Source organism: Miniopterus schreibersii, assembly GCF_964146895.1.
Source record: "Miniopterus schreibersii genome assembly, chromosome: 1".
Taxonomy (NCBI): domain Eukaryota; kingdom Metazoa; phylum Chordata; class Mammalia; order Chiroptera; family Miniopteridae; genus Miniopterus; species Miniopterus schreibersii.
In genome coordinates this window covers 119,425,281-119,443,040 of record NC_138101.1, presented here as the reverse complement: position 1 = coordinate 119,443,040, position 17,760 = coordinate 119,425,281, and the positions used below count along the sequence as shown (strand labels likewise).

The 17,760-nt window shown below is 41.6% G+C and overlaps 1 protein-coding gene across 1 annotated transcript in view; it reads left to right on the top strand.

Annotated features, from left to right (window-relative positions):
• Window positions 1-242: 242 nt before the first annotated feature.
• ITGA8 (integrin subunit alpha 8) overlaps window positions 243-17,760 on the top strand; it is a 171,239-nt gene continuing 153,721 nt past the window's right edge. The window contains exons 1-2 of the mRNA XM_081117581.1: window positions 243-641; window positions 1,285-1,418. Coding sequence (XP_080973707.1) covers window positions 436-641; window positions 1,285-1,418 — 340 coding nt within the window. The 5' untranslated portion in view covers window positions 243-435. The remainder of the gene's footprint in view (window positions 642-1,284; window positions 1,419-17,760) is intronic.

Here is a 17,760-nt window from a genome sequence, read left to right as displayed (position 1 = left end):
CCTAAAGCAGTGGCTCACGCGGACGCGGACAAGGCTCGGATCTTCCTTGAGATGCAACTGTAACAGAAAACCAGGAGCCGAAACGGGCGCCTGGCGCCGGCTGCCAGCAGGGGCTGGGGCGGCCCCGGAGTCGCGAGCTCCCCATCTCAGCCCGCGGACCCGCCGCAAGGAGGCGCCGCGAGGGCGCCGGCCCCCCCCCCCCCCCCCCCGCCGCGGGAGGAGGGCTCGGCCGGCCCCTGAGCGGGTCAGGGCGCGGGCTGAGCGCGCGGGGAGCAGATCGCAGGGGACGCGCGGCGGAGCGCCCGGGGCTGTCACCGCTGACGCGCCGCGGGCACCGAGCCGGGACTCGGGCATCTGGGGACCGCCAGCCGCCACCCCCGCAGTTTTCCACCTGGGGTCTCGCTCCCGGGCGAGCAGCCGCCAGGGCGCACGGCGATGTCTGCCGGGGCCCGACGCGGTCCCCGGGGCAGCCGGGCGCAGCCGCTCGCGCCCCTGTGCTGCTTGTCGGCTGCGCTGGGGATGCTGTGGTCCCCCAGCTCCCAGGCGTTCAACTTGGACGTGGACAAGCTCACGGTGTACAGCGGCCCCGAGGGCAGCTACTTCGGCTACGCCGTGGACTTCCACATACCTGTGGCTCGCACGTAAGTCGCCCGGCGCCCGCAGTGCGCGCGCGTGGGCAAACTCCGCCGCAGTTTGTGTCCGCGCCTCCCTTCCCGGGAACCCGCGCCCGTCCTGCAGCCTGAAGGAAGGCGGCTCCTGAGATTCCCCACCTTGTCCGCTTGAGGTCCCGTCCCGCTCCCCGCCGCCAGGCTAAATGCGCCCTGTGCACTTGGAACTAGCGACCTGCCACTTGCATAGACCACGGCGGTCTTGGGGACTTTCAGGTACAAAGACTAGCATTGTACAAAGGGGGAGGTGGCACCCAGCAGACTCGGGCCGGTTAAAACGACCACTACGACACGGTCTGTTTATACATAGCCTGTAACAATTAAGTGTCTGGGGGCAAAAGTGCTGTCTGCTTGCTACAAGCAGCTGGGCTCTGTCCTTTGCTTTTTTTAACCCCCTCTTCCCTCATCTCACTGTGTATACACAGATCCACCCATAGAAGAATTAGGACTGTGTGCACCCTCTCCCAAACCAGGTTTCAGACCCCCGCAGGTTTCCAAGGGGAACTCAAGTTTGACAGCCGACCCCTTCATAAACCCGTTTCTGCCCGTGGCCCCACCTTTGCTCCCGCGCACTATTAGGATCCCCACCCAAGAGTTTTCTTCAACCCTTTCGCAGAGCGAGTGTCTTGGTGGGAGCGCCCAAAGCCAACACCAGCCAGCCAGACATCGTGGAAGGGGGAGCCGTCTATTACTGTCCTTGGCCTGCCGAGGGGTCCGCGCAGTGCAAGCAGATACCTTTTGACAACACCAGTAAGTGATATTTGTCATTCTCAACAGTGGGCCCCGGTTTGAAAGAACCAGAGCCATCCTAGCGCCAACTTCCCGTTTTCTTTGTACTCATTTGGCCTGTCTAATGGGTCTGTGTTGTGGGCTGGGCAGGTCCCTAGAGAAATCAGCTTTTTAAAGCCCTAGCGGGAGGAAAGTGCCCAGTAAAACCCCAGAAAGGGAACAATATTTTGACCTGGAGTATTTGCATACATCTTAGTAACTCCTGTTTTCTCACCGTTCTGAGATAAGCATTTTCAGGGTGAGTGGATGGTTTGGAGAAGTACAAATGTTACACCCTAACCTTGATTATGGAGAGGATTTGATTGCTTCCCAAAGACAGATCTGGGAAGAGACAGATCCTTAGCATTTCCAGTGCCCAAACTCCAGAAGCAAGACCCAGACATTGCTCCATGTTGCTGTTTAATTCTTTACAGAAAGAAAGAATTTTCTTTCAAAATATTGGACATTGGAGGCAAACTAGTACAGGCAGAGTTACATTCATTTCCAAAATCCCTAGACAGATGTTTCTTATTTAATTAAAGGGAAAATACATTTTAAACAATTCAGGCTGGTTATGTTTCCTCTGGTGTTTTCTCTTTGGGTCCTGAGAAAATAATTTAAATGTAATGTTTTCCAAAAATATTAACACTGAGTGTTTTAATTTGTACTTCCAAAACTTTATGAATTAAAAAGGTATATGTTATAGGAAAGCAAATACCTCCTTTTAGAAAAATGTGAATGCCAACTCATAATGTCCCTCGATGAACAATCATTTAAAATATCTTTTGCATCACACAACTATTTTATAACATCATTCTTCATTATTGTTACATTATGTACATTTAGAATTTAGGTAGAAAATTTCACAGAATTTTGATGAAATTGGATAGGTGGTATTTATCTGTTACTTTCATTGATTTGCATTTTTTATTTTAAAGGAGAAAATAGTTGCAATTCTATGAATATGAGAAACATTTCAAAGGAAAGAAATACTATACAAGCATTACCTTGAGTTATGACCAAATTAGGACAATCTTTTATATTTGTAACGAAACAGTAGGGGACAGACTAGTACAATTGTGGCCATTAAATAAATAGGAAAATAATAAGAATGTCAAGAACAGATCAATGTTACTTGGAGAAAGAGCAGGGGGTAGATAGCATCTTCTGTCCAGGGTCTGAAAGCCCTCTCAATTTCTCAAAAGACTTTAGAGATGTCTTATTTTACTTCTAAATGTATGGAGGTTTTCTTGATAGACATAAGCATTCATCCTATTACTATTCCTAGCAACCATAACCCCACTAATTTGAGGATTCATAAATGGAAGACAAGGGAAAGAAAACAGGAAGAGAGGTAGATGTTTCTGAAATAACTGAGGAAAAAAAAAAAAAAGCAAGGCAGAGGAGGCCACAGAACATTGGTGAGAAATGAATGGTCCCTGATGGAATGAACAAAGCCTGGGGGAGTTTCACTGAGAAGATAAGAATCATTGAGAAAAGAAAGTTCCCCGTGTTAGCCATCAGGGGGTACTGTGGGCCCAGGAACCTTGGTTGCTGTTGGGAATGGCCTGTGAACAGAACTGGTGGGGGAAAAGGAGGCTCAGGTGTTAGCTACTGAGTGGCTGCCAGCACTCTACACATCTTTTCTACCACTTTATGCATGCGCCCTCAAGACGGTGGAAGTGCCAGCGGCTGTCATTTGCTGTGAAGCTGTGAAAAAGAGGAAGGGACAGCTCGGAGCCAGTAGAGCTATTTCCAGTTTCAGCATCTCTTCTGTATGTAGAGTATGATCTGGAACCAAAGGTGAAAGGCAGAAACAAAGGATTGCCGACTCTGGGTCTTGCAGTCAACGTTACCAGATGCCTTATGTTTATTGATCACCTACTAGGTACCAGTCACTTATACACGTTATTTCTAATCCATAAAACAAAACAACCATGTGATATTCATAAGGAAACTGACATCAAAGGTGTTAAAAATACACATGTCTAAGACCACACAATGGCAAGAAGTAGATGCAGGGTTGGGAAAGAGGTCTGTGCTGCAAAACCTGCCAGTTCGCCCTGCCTTCCTTCCTCATGGAACTGGACCTGAGGCTCTGCTCACCTTCCCTTCCCCCACTCCATTCCCTCACCCCAACATTAGCCTCGCAAAATGATCCCGTAGAGAAGAGCTGGAAGGGAAATGCACTTCGGTAGAGGGTTGTGGGAACCAGAGATTGTAGAGGCAGCCTTTGTCTTTGTGGGAATAATAGGTTGCATATGCCTTCTGGTTTGCTGCAGCTCCTCCAGCATGCCCCCAGCGTGCCCCACCAGTGTCCCCATCAGCGGCCTCTTGTCTTGCTCTTTGCCCTTCGGCAGCGGCATAGTTTCCCCACAATGAGGAAGAAAAGTTTTCTTCTGGACAGGGTAGTATAAGTTCTGAGTGTTGGACACTCACAAACACATTCATGTCATACTGTGATGTTTCATGTATACACATACACAAAATATTGCAAATATTCCTCTGTAAAGATAGTCATGACTTTCCCTGTCTTTACCCTGTCTGCTTTTACTATTACATGTGAATTCAAGACATTCTAAGTAAATCTGACCTTTTAATGACATTGTTTCAACTTGTTCAGGCCCCTGGGGTGTCAACAATTTAGTGTTTGCCGTGGTAACCTACTAAATTCTCTCAGCCTGAGACACTAAAGGAGACTGGCCTATAATTTAGTCCCTGAATCTGGTTGTGATCTTGAACCTCAGTTTATTTAAGGTCAACTGCCTTTTAAAGAAAGCTACCTTTTAGTTTAAAATTTTTTTCATTAAACAATCATTTTTCACATTATCATATAACTTGGATTTTTTTTTTTTATTACTTCTCATCATAAATGCAACAACAGAGGAAGCTGAGAATAGCCTAGCACTTCAAATGCATGAATACTATTAAAATCTGTGGTTCTTTCAAGTATGGTAAAAGGAAACTTTAGGGAAGCATATGGCGGTGGGGGAGGTGCAGAGTGCAAAGAGTAGACAATTTTCCTGCTCTGTACAAAATCAAGTGGTTCCAAAAAAGCACTTCTCTCATCCCCCTTCTGTCTTTCCCCCTTACTTCACTAGAATAAAATTCCCCCATCACCAAATTGATTTCTTTCACTTTTGCCTCTGGAACTCTCTAAACTATGCCCCGTCCTAACTTAAATCATCACATCTGCCAGATTCATGCCTCTCATTTTTAGACCTACTCCTAGGTTTATTTCTTCGTTTTCCTACATTTTCCAAACCCAGTGTGGATTAAATAAAAACTGCTAATTTACAGCCCTCTGGCTGAAAGGGGGATGAATGAAATAGAATGTCATAGACACCTATCGGTGGAAGGAGGAAAGGGCAAATTGCAACAATATAACAAAAGCATAGCACACAAATATCTGGTTGTTTTAAGTGCTCAAATGAAACATTTTGAAGAGAAAGATGAGGCATGTGCTCATTAATGATGATAATCATCATAGCACTAATAGTGGAGACGCAGTGCAGCTGGGAACCACCCACAATTAGGGACCCACATAAGGAGTGAACAGGAAGAGGTGGGAGGTGCCATTGAGATTTGCAAGCCATCTGAGAAAGACCCCTAGAACTTGGCTGGCCTTAATGTAGTATCTTTGTGTAAAACAAACACCTCTGACCCCTGGTATTAAAAATACCATCCCACCCTAAAATTTGGTTAAGATAGTCAAAGCTCTGGGATGGTAAGATTTTTGTTGGAATTGTGTTTTGGCTTGGAGATGGGAAGCCTTTGCTTTGGGGGGATCTGTTTTATTTTGTGTTGATCGAGAGCCCACAATAAGCAGCAGCTTAGAGCATCTGGCACTGTGACTGGTATTGAAGTGTTTTTTGATAGTCTTGGGTGTGCCCTTTTTCTCATGTGAGGGTTGGGAAACATATTGGGCGCATAAGTCTTGCTTTTCCAACTTCCTCAGAAAGAAATCAGTTTTTGTTCAGGAACAAAGAAAAGAAAAATGTAGGTCACAGCTACCCAAGTAAATGACAGAGGAAATAATACAAATGTGAAGGGACTCAGCAAGAACAGAAATTGGGGCTCTGGAAAGTTCAATTGAAAATGAGAAAAAAAACACACAAAAACAAGAGAAGGCAACCTGAAGATAACCTACCTGCTCCTTTTAAGGATGCATAAGCCCATATATTAGGGCAGGAAGCTCACTCTGTCAGTACTGATCCCACTGAGTCATCAAGGGTGGTTTAGCAGGATGCTTTCCTTATTCTAGAAGCAATTCATGATGGTGATCATGCCTGATAAGCTGGCCTGACAGATGCAGCCAACGTCCCCAAACTTCTCCCAGTTGGCTCAGATTTCCACGTGACAGAACGCAGTCGGGTCCTGATGTGAGAAGGGAGGAGGCGGTGGTCCTACATCACACAGCAACCGAGGAAGCAATTAGAAAAAGGAAGTCCTTGAAACTCCAACTAGAAATGGGAAACAGATCTGCTCTCCGGCTGGTTGAGCTGTATGAGTGTTAGGCGCCTGTTGCTTAATCTGCAAAATTCTTTCAAGAAGTTAGAAGTCTGTGTGATGGAACAGGCTTCCCGGCTTTTGGCAGGAATGGTTGGTGCTGCTTTCTGGGAGAAATGTCGGAAAGTGTCTTGAAATTATTCTGAAAGCAGAGAAAATGCACTTTGACATTTAAACTGGCAGGTTGAGATGTGTTCAGACTTTACCTGTTTGTATAAAGAGTCCTGTATCTGACTGTGTTGAGAAGAGTTAGCCAACATTTCTAAATGCTCAGGTGTGCCCCATGGACACCATCCAGATATATAGACGTGGATGTTTGAGGAGGAGAGTTAAAAGACTAATTATGGACCTTATTAAAAGCACTCACTTAAAAATTTAATTTTCCAAATTCAGTTTAAATACATCTTTACAAAACTATATTTAGTGCATCAAGAAAGGTGTATCTCTATAATGAAATCCTAATATATTTTTAAAATAATTTTAATTCAGAGTTACGTTATATGGAGATTTAAGATTGATAAGTACATTATGATTCACAAATAAGCAATTTATACTTAAAACAGTCTACCTAATGCACTGGTGTTATTCTGTATGGACGTTATTCAGTTTGGAAGGACTAGAGCCCTGCAGAAAGGCCAGCTCCTGGATCTCTGATATTTAGGGTATTGCCCCAAAGGCCTGACAAGTTGAGAAACTCTTCCAGATCCATAAGCACTGTCCAAATGGTTATGTACCCTTTTAATTGTTTTAGTAAAATGAAGTTGTAGATTACAAAAATAAGTCTTTCTAGGAATGGCTGCCAGACATGGGGAATAGGAAAAAGGAGCTGACTACAAGGAGGCAGAACAAGGGAGTTTTGGGAGGTGATGGAACTTTCTGTGTCTTGATTGTGGTGGGTTCAGTGATATGTATTTGCCAAAATCCATTGAACTATACATCACCAAGAGTGAATTTTACTGCTTGTAAATGGAAAATGAGAAAAAAGACATTATAGAGAATGCTAGAGAGTTATATATTCGATCTGATGGCTAAATGTGGTTTTGTGGCCATTGCTATGAACATGTAGACAGTAAGCTCTTAGACTACAGGAAGGTCTGAGTGATAATAACTGGAAGTATAAGGACATATGACCCCTGAATGCTTAGGCTATTGCCTCGAAGTGAGGGTGAATAATTAGTCAGATCATTAGGACCTTTAAATAAAGCATGTGACCTTCAGAATGTGTTTGGTAAAAGAACTGTGAATGAAAACATGTTGAGTAAGCATGAATCTTTGCAATGCACAGCCACACTTGTGTAATTCTCACATCCTTACTGAAATTCAGGCATGGGACCCCTCGTTGCTAGTCATTAAACTAAGAAGATCTAGCTTCAAACACATTATTGTAGTTATCAAAATTAGTATACTTGCACTGCAGAACATTTACTTATTAACATTAGGTCAGTTTTTTCTCTAGCTCTGATATTTAGCATATGGACACAGATTTGTATACGGCATTGCAAAGCCTCTATATCAAACTGCCCTGATTTCTGGGACACATAGAGATTAGAGAGAAGGGCACACACCATTGCTATAGGAGTGTTTATGAAGGACCCTACATAGCCCACATCATACACCAGGTGTAGCGGTGACAAGTCAACTCCTTCATTCAGGTTATGGCTCCGCTTCAGATTTCAGTTATCTTCCCCTATGGTTTGCCCAGATGTCTCCAGCGACGCCACCTCTCTCTTGCCACCCTGCTTACATACCTCATCTTTACAGCACAATACATTATAGCTCAGCTTCTCTCGCAGACGTGTATTTTGTACACACATGTCCCCACTCACTCTAGGTCCACATTCTGGTACCTCTTTCTTAACCACCCAGAACACCTTTTTGTAAAAAATATGGTTTTACTGAGTTTAGAGAGAGAAGAAGGGAGAGGGAGAGAGACAGAAGTGTCTATGAGAGGGAAACATCAATTGGCTGCCTCCTGTAAGCCCCCTGCTGGAGATTGAGCCCAAAATCTGCACATGGGCCCCGACCTGGGATGGAACCCGTGACCTCTTGGTGGACTGGGTCAGTGCTCAACCAACTGAGCTACACTGGCCTGCTTCCACCCAGAACATCTTATCCTCCAGAAATGATTTTCTGGAACACCAGGCTTCTCTCTTTCTACAATTTTGAACAGGACATGTCTCAGAAATTAATTCTCAGAAATTACTAAAGCTGCTGCAAATTCCCCCCCCCCTTTTTTTTTTAGTTTTTTGATTAATCCTCATCAGAGGATATTTTTTCCATTGATTTTTAGAGAGAGCAGAAGAGAGGGAGGGAGGGTGGGTGGGACAGAGAGAGAGAAGCATCGATGTGAGAGAGACACATTGATTGGTTCCCTCTCCCACAGGCCCTGACAGGGGCCAGGGATTGAAACTGCAACCCAGGTATGTGTCCTTGACCAGGAACCGAACCCTCGACCCTTTGGTGCTCGATCCAATCCTCTAACCACCAAGCCACAGTGGCCAGGGCTGCAAATCCTATTTTAGAAGAAAGGGGGCATAACACTAAAAAATAATATTTTCAAATATAAGTATAAGTAGTCAAGTAAATTATGGCATAATCATACAATTAAGTATTATATAACCATAAAAATGAAGTCTACCAAAAATCAGTAAATATGGGAAAAAGCTTTTGTTTCAATGTTAAGTAAAAACATAAAATTCAAAATCGTATCTATAATCTTAGAAGAGTATAAGAGAGGAAATATGCAATGGGAAGCTATCTTTGGGAGATATGATTAAAATTAGATTTTTTTCTTTTTCTGATGCATTTCTTTCTAATTTTCAAATAACATGGATAGGTATTTATTTATGACCAGGAAAAATAATGACAAAAACAAACTTGCAAATATTTCTACATGAAATTATTGTGTTAGGTGATGTGTTGTGAAGATTAACAATAAAAGTTTACAATTAAGGTTCTGTATTGGCTGATGACAGCTTTAGTTACTCCTTTTTGTCTTGGGTGTAGATGGTTTAGAGATATACTTGTTTACATATAGGTGCTTATGTTTCAAGCTACAGGAAACTGAAGATATTTTTAGTAACAATTATATGCATAAAAGTAAGAACATGCAGTGTATCACCTGTCTTTGTTATAGATTAAACAGTAGAGCCCTGGTCGGTGTGGTTCAGTGGTAAAGTGTCGCCCATGCACCAAGGGGTCAAGGGTTCGATCCCCAGCTCCCCCTGTGGGAGACAACCAATTGATGTGTTCCTCTCACATCCATGTTTCTCTCTCTCTCTCTCTCTCTCTCTCTCTCTCTCTCCCCCACCCATCTCTCCCTTCCTTCTCTCTAAAAATCAGTGAAAAAAATACCCTCGAGGGAGGATTACCAATAACAACAAATAAAAATATAGACTTGACAGTCTGACATGGCAGTTTCTAGAGCCTTTTAGAATAAGAGGGATGTTTGTGAGTAAAGCTGCTTTTGAGTGTACCTGAATATGCTAAGAAGGCCAGGAGAAATTAAGTCGCAACCTTCTTATAGTGCAGTCAGTTCACAGAACTTGTTATAAGAGGCCATTGGCAAAAATCAGAGTGACCACAGGTCCAGATAATCCAGAATGTAGAAGGTAATTAATAGAGTCAGAACATCCAGGCAAACTCATGAAGCAGTATGAAATTTTACAATATGATTTGGTGCTTAGTTCTTGATCTGTTATATACAATAATCAAATATTTCTTCTCTTTAAAACATTACATATACGCCAGTGATGAGTTAAACATCTATTTAGAGTATTTCTTCTGGGGTGCACCATTCTACTTATTCCCAAGTAAGGTTTGTAAATATCCTGTAGAGCTAAGAAGTATCTGTTTACACAAGTTAAGAGTATGTCAGCATACTTGTCAACAATATTGGTTGAGCAGAAAAGGGTGAAATTTGGTGGGAAGCTATGAAGGGACTTGCTGAGTGAAGGCTGCAGCAGCACTTTCCAAGATCTCTTTTATAGTGAGCATGAAAAAAAGGTCTCCAGATCAGATACATTTGGAAATGGCTGCATTCGCTCCCCTTCTGTATTAGTTAAGTTTCTCTAGAGAAATATAACCTATAGGATGTATACAAGGTGGGGCAAAAATAGGTTGACAGTTGTTCATATGGAAAATAATACAATAAATAATAAATAATAATAGAAGAATAAACTCTGTGTTTCAGGTACTCACAATTATAAACCTACTTTTGCCCCATCCTGTGTATAAAGGAAGAGATTCATTCTAAGGAATTGGTTCACACAATTTTAGAGGTTCAGAAGTCCCATGATCTGCCATTTGCAAACTGGAGGCCCAGAAAACCAGGGTTATGACTGTGTCCGAGTCCAAAGGCCCAAGAACCAGGAGCACTGAGGGCAAGAGAAGATCAGTGTCCCGGGTCAGGCAGTCAGGCAGAAAGGCCAGGTTCTTTTTGCCTCTTTGTGTTCTTTTCAGACCCTCGACAAGTTGGACGATGCCTCCCCATTTGGTGAGGGCAAACCTCTTGAATTTGTCCACCAAGTCAACTGCTAATTTCACCCTCACAGACACATCCAGAAATAATGTTTAGTCAAATATCTGTCCTTGATCCATTCAAGTGGATGCCTGAAATTGACTGTCACACCCTCTAGGAGACTCCCGATGCATATTGTCCTAGAAGGCACTGAGAATTTACAAATGAAAGGAACCCATTGGCTACATCCAATAGGACATTAACTCTCCTCACGTTTCTTAGGCCAAAGCGAGCCCAAGTATTGCTGACGTAACAATGGACCCAAATTGCTGGCTTAAAACCACCAACGCTGCCCTAGCTGGTTCGGCTCAGGGTATAGCGCCTCGGCTGTGGCCTGAAGTATCTCGGGTTCGATGCCGACCCGGGGCATGTACAGGCTCGATCCCTGGCCCTGGTGGGGGCAAGTGCAGGAGGCAACCAATTGACGTGTCTCTCTTATATGGATGTTTCTCTCTCCCACTCTGAGAAGCAATGGGAAAGAATTAGAAACAAACAACTAAGGCTTATTGCTATTGACTCCATGCTTAATAGGAGCTGGTAGGGAGGCTCTGCTAATGCAAGTGACCCAAGGACCAGGAGGGTGAAGGCTCCCATTACACATGCTTTCGAGATCACCCTAACTGAAAGGGTGCCTGTTAAAGTGCCCACCAGGAACTGACATTTATTTCTTTTCCTCACATTTGGGAGTCCAAAGCATGCCTAGAAGGTTAGCCATGCCAACTGATTCAAATAGCTAACCATTTATTTACCCATACCTATGAAAATTGTATCTACAACCTTAAAAAGAATACTAGGAAGAAAATGCAATAAAAGAGGTTGTCTTTGGAAATGCAATGAAACCAAGTTTTTCTTCTATTTCTAATGGACATATTTTGTAGGACATATTTTGGGACATGGTGAATAATGTAGTTCTTTGGGGCTACAGCCCCAATCCCCACACTTATGGTAGAGAACAGACACATGGAACGGAAATGAAGATGTTTCAACAGATGTGAAGATAAGTGAGACTTCTCTCAACCTCAGATACCACTGTCTGGGAAGACTGGATGCCCCTCATTCTTTCAGTCAGGCTCCTTGAATGACTTCCTAATAAATCTTAATGTCTTTTCCCCCTTAAAGCACCTTTTGGTTAATTTTAACCCATTTTTATACATAAAAATGCTATCTAAAGGGAGCAGTGGAGTTGAAAGTAAAGCTTGGTTAGCACTCCTTTGATGAGAATATTGTTATGTTTCATGTTGTCCCACAGCTCCCTTAGACTGTCCTTCTGTTTTTTAATTGTTTTTCTTTTTGGATCTCTGATTGAGTGATGTTTTCTACCCTGTCTTCTGATTCACTGATCTGATCCTCGGCTTCCTCTAATCTGCTGTTTATTCCTTCCAATGTATTTTTTATTTCTACTATGTCATTCTTCATAGTCTCTGTATCTTTTTTCATGCTGATGAGCATTCTTACAATCAGTATTCTGAACTCTATATCTGATAGATTGCTTATCTCCATTTCATTTAGCTCCTTTTCTGGAGACTTCTCTTATTCTTTCATTTGGGGCTTGTTTTTTTGTCTTCCCATTTTGGCTGCATATTTGGGCTTGTTTCTATGTATTAGGTAGATCTGCTAGGATTCTTGGCCATTTTGGAGGGTCTCTGGTGCTGGGCAATGTCAGACGTTGTTTGTGACTGGCCTTGAGTACCCTGTTTGGAGCTATCAACAACTCATGGCTTGTGGTTCATACTGCTGAGCTGGCTTGTTGTTCCTTCTGCTGGGGCTGGGTGTGTTTGGATAGGACCAAGATGCACACCAAAGTTTCTGGAATTCTTGTACAGATGGAGGGGTTGGCCTTAGAGAGGCACAAAGACAATTCATCCTTAGTGACAAAAGAAGGCAGAGTGAGGGGACAACTGAGAGTAGGTTGGTGAGTTTGTTGATAGAATGAAGAAAACAATTTTTTTATTTCTTGCGTTTTCTCAGTGAAATAAGAAACAAGATTATCAGCTGAGAGTGAGGAGGCAGAGAAGGTTGGGAGAAGGAGAACATGTAAATGGTAATGGCAGAATGGCAGAATAAATTGAGTAGTGAAGTTAATGGGATCACTGGGCAGTGCACAGGGACCATGTGAATTATAAATCTAAATTTATTTGTGGAAGGAATATATTTTACCTCTGCATAGTCTATAGTATGGCCCTACCTGATTGGGATGGAATTTAAGAGCCCCCAGAGAACAGTTCCATCTTGGGTGTTAGACTTTTATAAGGATGCATTGCAGACACAGAAGGTTTGAATTCTGAATTGCCTATTTCGTATAATATCGGAAATAGTGATTTTTTTAAACCACAAAATCAACCATTTTGGTAGATGATGATTGGGACCCTTTTTACTACAACATCATCTGGCAACTGGGGTGAGAACTTGAGGAAAATGCAAGCATACAATAAGAGCTAGTGTAAATACATTTTCAAGTGCTATTGGGAGGCAAGTTTATACAACCTTCATCCTGAAACCCAATCATATCCTGTATTTAAAACATTGCTTTGAGGTCATATTGAAGAGATTTATGTCATTTGGTCTGCTTCCTGAGATTCCCATGCTGAGAGGCTTTCATGACTTCTTGAAGTAAATAAATTATTGGGCACTGAACAGAATCATACTGTCCTCCTGCCAATTGGAAGGTGACATATAAGCCATATTGAGATTTCTCATTTCCCCAGCTGCATCTTTAACAAGATATTTGATCCCAGGCCATTATTCCAAGTGTGAGAAAAACCTAGAGATGAGAGATGGTATAAAAATTCAAGGAGCTGAAAGAAAATCACTGTGGCTGGAAATGACAAGAGACACTGCTGCCAAGGTCAAGGTTGTATAAGCCTGGTTTTAAGAATGTTTGCATTTTAGAAAGAACTCTGGCTTCAGGATAGAGAATGCATTTGAAGGTCACTAGCCTGGAGGAAGGGAAACCAGTAAGGAGGCCGTTGCAGAAACTGAAGTTTCAAGAAATGGTGGTCAAACCAGGGAAGTGGCAACACGAATGGATACAAGTACACGGACTTGAGAGAGCTTTAGAAGGGAGAATCAACGGGTATTGATCTCTGAGTGGAATTTGGGGGAGTAGGTTTGGCAGTTGTGAAGGATGCGTTCCGACCTCCTGGTTTGGTTAATGGGACTGTCCTATAGTGAACAAGACAGACATAGTCTCTGACCCCACAACATTCAAGTCCAGTGGATGAGATTAGTGTCTGCCAGTTCTAATTTAAGGGTAGGTGCCGTGAAAGCAGAAAACGAAGAAGGTTTTAGGTGTGCAGAAGAAGGGCTCCTGTCCAGGACTAACGGGGAGTGGGGCTCTTTGTGTATCAGGTAAAGCTTTGCAGAGAGTGTATCGTTAAAGGTCAGAGGTGAAGAGCGATGTATGTGTGCATGTGTGTGTGTGTGTGTGTGTGTGTCTGAGCATGTGTTTGAGCTTGTTGTCTGAGTATGTGTGCCTGAGCATGTGTGTCTCGGGGGCGTGTGAAATGAGAGAGAAAACTGTCTCAGCCAATGTAAACGAGATGGAGTGACTTGTCGCAGATGAAGTCTAAGTCGATGTCTCAATCTATACAATCAGACTGTAACCAGCTCTGCCGTTCAGGTTTTTGTGTGATACTAGGGCAGTTTTTGTTTTGTTTTTAATCTGATCTGCCACAGCTGGCTTGTCACTTCCCTTTGGAGAGATGATTGTTTCATTTTGTAAAATTTGCTCCTCTAGTTGCACCATATAAATGAGCAGAACACCACCCAAAAATTCACTTTTATCTTACCAACAAAAATCCATAGGTATTTCTAGAACAAACCTTACATATAACCTGAGTCAATTTACATATGAAAAACGTTTAAAATATTTATTATATGACGTAGAAAACTCATTCATATTTATTACTAAGCAGAGGTCTGAACAACACTGGCTAGGCACTATTGGTTATTAAAAACAGGAAGTTGGAAATATGATCTCTATTCTTGGGAAGATGATATAGACATGGAAATAATTGAAACAGAAAATTTATATTCTCATTTAGATCAGGAAAATTACATAATAGGAAGATTGTAATACATTATCGACTGTTGCTATCCCAAACCCATATTTATGAACATTATATTATTAGAATTCTAAAACATACATTCAGCTTATTTAACTTTATTAGTTATTTGGTTTTATATGGAACCAAACATTTAAATAGTGATATGCAAAATTTAAAATAGTTATATTTTAAATTTAAAATAAGTTTCATGATTTTCAGAAAAGAAATATTTTAAACTAGAAGAATGAACTTAAAGCCTCTTAAACTCCAAATGGCTGGATGGTTTTACCAAACTTAATAGCTACTGTGTCCAGGGAGTAGAATTCCAATGGCCTTTAATTTACTACATCATATAATTCTTCATACAAGTTTTGTTACTTTATTTTGTTTGAATTTTTAAAATGTTTTTATTGATTTTAGAGAGAGGGAGGAAGAAAGAGGGAGAGAGAGAAACATTGATGTGAGAGAGAAACATCGATCGGTTGCCTCACACACACCCTGATCGGGAATCAAACCCACAACCTGGGCATGCACCCTGACCAGGACTTGAACCAGCAACCTTTCGGTGCATGGAACGATGCTCAGCCAACTGAGCCATGCCAGCCAGGGCTTGTTTGGATTTTTAAAAACAATAATCTGAAAGATTTTTAATTAGAGAAGAAAGAGTTTTGGGCTCTACATCTTAAAACAGGTTTTTAAGGAAGTGATTTGGATTAGTTGAGAAACAACTAATGGAATTTTGGAATTCCAAAGGAATGGAATTTTGTAAGAGAAATGTCATGTATGAAGTCTGGGAGAGAGACTCAATAAAGAACGGAGAGAAAGTTACCTAGATGGAAGGAGATGCCATACCTGGAGATCAGGTGTGGGGTCTGGGACCTATGTTGTGGAGGGCAGGGTATTTAGATGTGATCTACTAGGTATAGACAGGGAAATTAGTGTGTGTGTCTGTGTGTACATGCATACACACATATTTGTGTATAGTATATATGTGGTATAAATAATAAATCTCAGTAATATGGAATATTCATTCATCAGAATAACACACTTTTGTCCATTAAGAGATGAATGGATAAAGAAGATATTAAACACACACACACACACACTAGAATACTATTAAGCCATTAAAAAGGAGAAATCCTTGCCATTTACAACAACATGGATGAATCTTAAGGACATTATGCTGAGTGAAAAAAATAAGACAAAGACAAGTAGTATATCATTTCTCTTATATGTGGAATAAATAAAAAAGCCCAAACTCAAAGCAAAAGAGATCAGATTTGTGTTTACCAGAGGCAGAAGGTCAGGATGGGGAAGGGGGAATTGGACAAAGGTGGTGAAAAGATACAAAGTTCCAGTTATAAGATAAATAAGTTCTAGGGATGTAATATACTGAATGATGACTTTAGTTCACACTGCTGTATAGTGTACAGGAAAGTTGTTAAAAGAGAGTAGACCAGAAGAGTTTCATCATCAGGAAAATATTTTTCTCTTTTTGGTATTGATATGAGATAATGGATGTTAACTAAACTTATAGTGGTAATCATTTTATGAGAATGTAAGTCAAATCATTATACTGTACATCTTAAACTTATACAGTGCTATATGTCAATTACATCAATAAAACAAAAAAAATCACACATTTCTTGAATATTATATGGAATAATGAATTAGTGTGGTATTTCCTTAAATACTTGAAAATTTACAATAAGATCAAGAATATCAAGATTAGAGGTGTTATTTAATGGTTTTTAGTAGTGGTTTTAGGGTATGGAGAGTCGTACATTTGGGAGTTTAATTTTCTGGTACATAAAAATCAATTCAGCTTCTTTTCTTGGATTTGTTTCTTTTTGACAAGGAGTTCTCTGGCAACAGCTATTTTATTTTGAATTTTAAATGCCAGTATTCCTTGTTCTCAGATACAGAGTTTCAACTTAAATGAAATTTCACAGCATACATTTACTATGGGAAAGATTATAAACAAGAGTTTAAGGATTTCTTTTCCTTTTTTTTCTGATTAAAAATGCCTGGACAGCTCCTGCCATGGCTTTGAGAAAACCCCTAAGGAGGAGCACTTGAAGTGATGTGATGACTGAAGGTTAGAGGGAAACCTACCGTTTTCTAGTATGAGGTCGAGGACTTTATAAATAGTTTTCAAAAATCGTCCCATCTGCCGAAATGTTTGGTCACACCTGTGTCAGTTTCAGCTTTTCTCTTCTCTCTCCAATGGTGATCTATCTTCACTTCTTGTAATTCCTCCCATTTTACTAAGCTAAAAGATTAAAAAAGTCTGCTTGCTGCCCATGTGTGCACCACATTCTACATTCCCTCACTTCTGCTCGGAAATGAATATTCCCATGAAAAAAGAACCCAAAGTTAGTAGGCTCACCACATGCTGGGATTCGTACCCCGATGGCCCAGAGACCAAAGTTGCTAATTTAAGAGAGGTGCCTTCAAAGCCCAGAAATGCAGGATAAGCTAAATCCATTTTATTGCTATCACCCATCACCATTTCTCAGGTTGGCCTACAACTCTTTTGATTTTATCATAGGTTTTCTCTTTTTAGATCATAGATGTAATAATGCTGTGTGTAAAAGCTCAAACAGTACAGAAATATATGAAAAAGAAATTTAAAAAGCCACTGAAGCATGGACACTCCCTGCCTTCAAGATAACTGTCATTAACAGTTCAGTGTCCAGACATATACACACACATCCATATGCAGAAGATTTGATTTTTAAAGAAAAGTGGGATCATACTGAACGATGTCCTAAACAAACTTCTGAATGAATAGATGGGGGCTTGGTCGTTCATTCAACAAGCACTTGCGGAGGGCCTGCTGTGTGGGAGGCACTGTTCTAGAACTGGGAAATGCAGAGGTGAAGCAGAGGGCGTCTCTGGATTTGTGTATATTCTGAGGGGGAGAGACAGTCCATAAGCTGCGGACTAAGAAGCAAGATAATCTCAGACGTGGTAAGTGCCATGAAGAGAAGCATATGCTGTTCTGCACACCAGAAACTAATACAAAAAAGTGTTGAATGCAAAAAAAAGTTGAACAATTTTATGTAATGCCATTGTTGTATAGTAAAGCATTTGGCTGGGGGAAAAAACTGATGGGAGACTGACTGCCAAAGGCAGGGAAGGAGTCTCTGAGGAAGTGACATTTGAACTGAAACCTGAGTAATGAGAAGGAGGCAGTCATGCCAGAAACCGGGGGAAGAGCATTTCAGACAGTGGGAAGAATAAACTC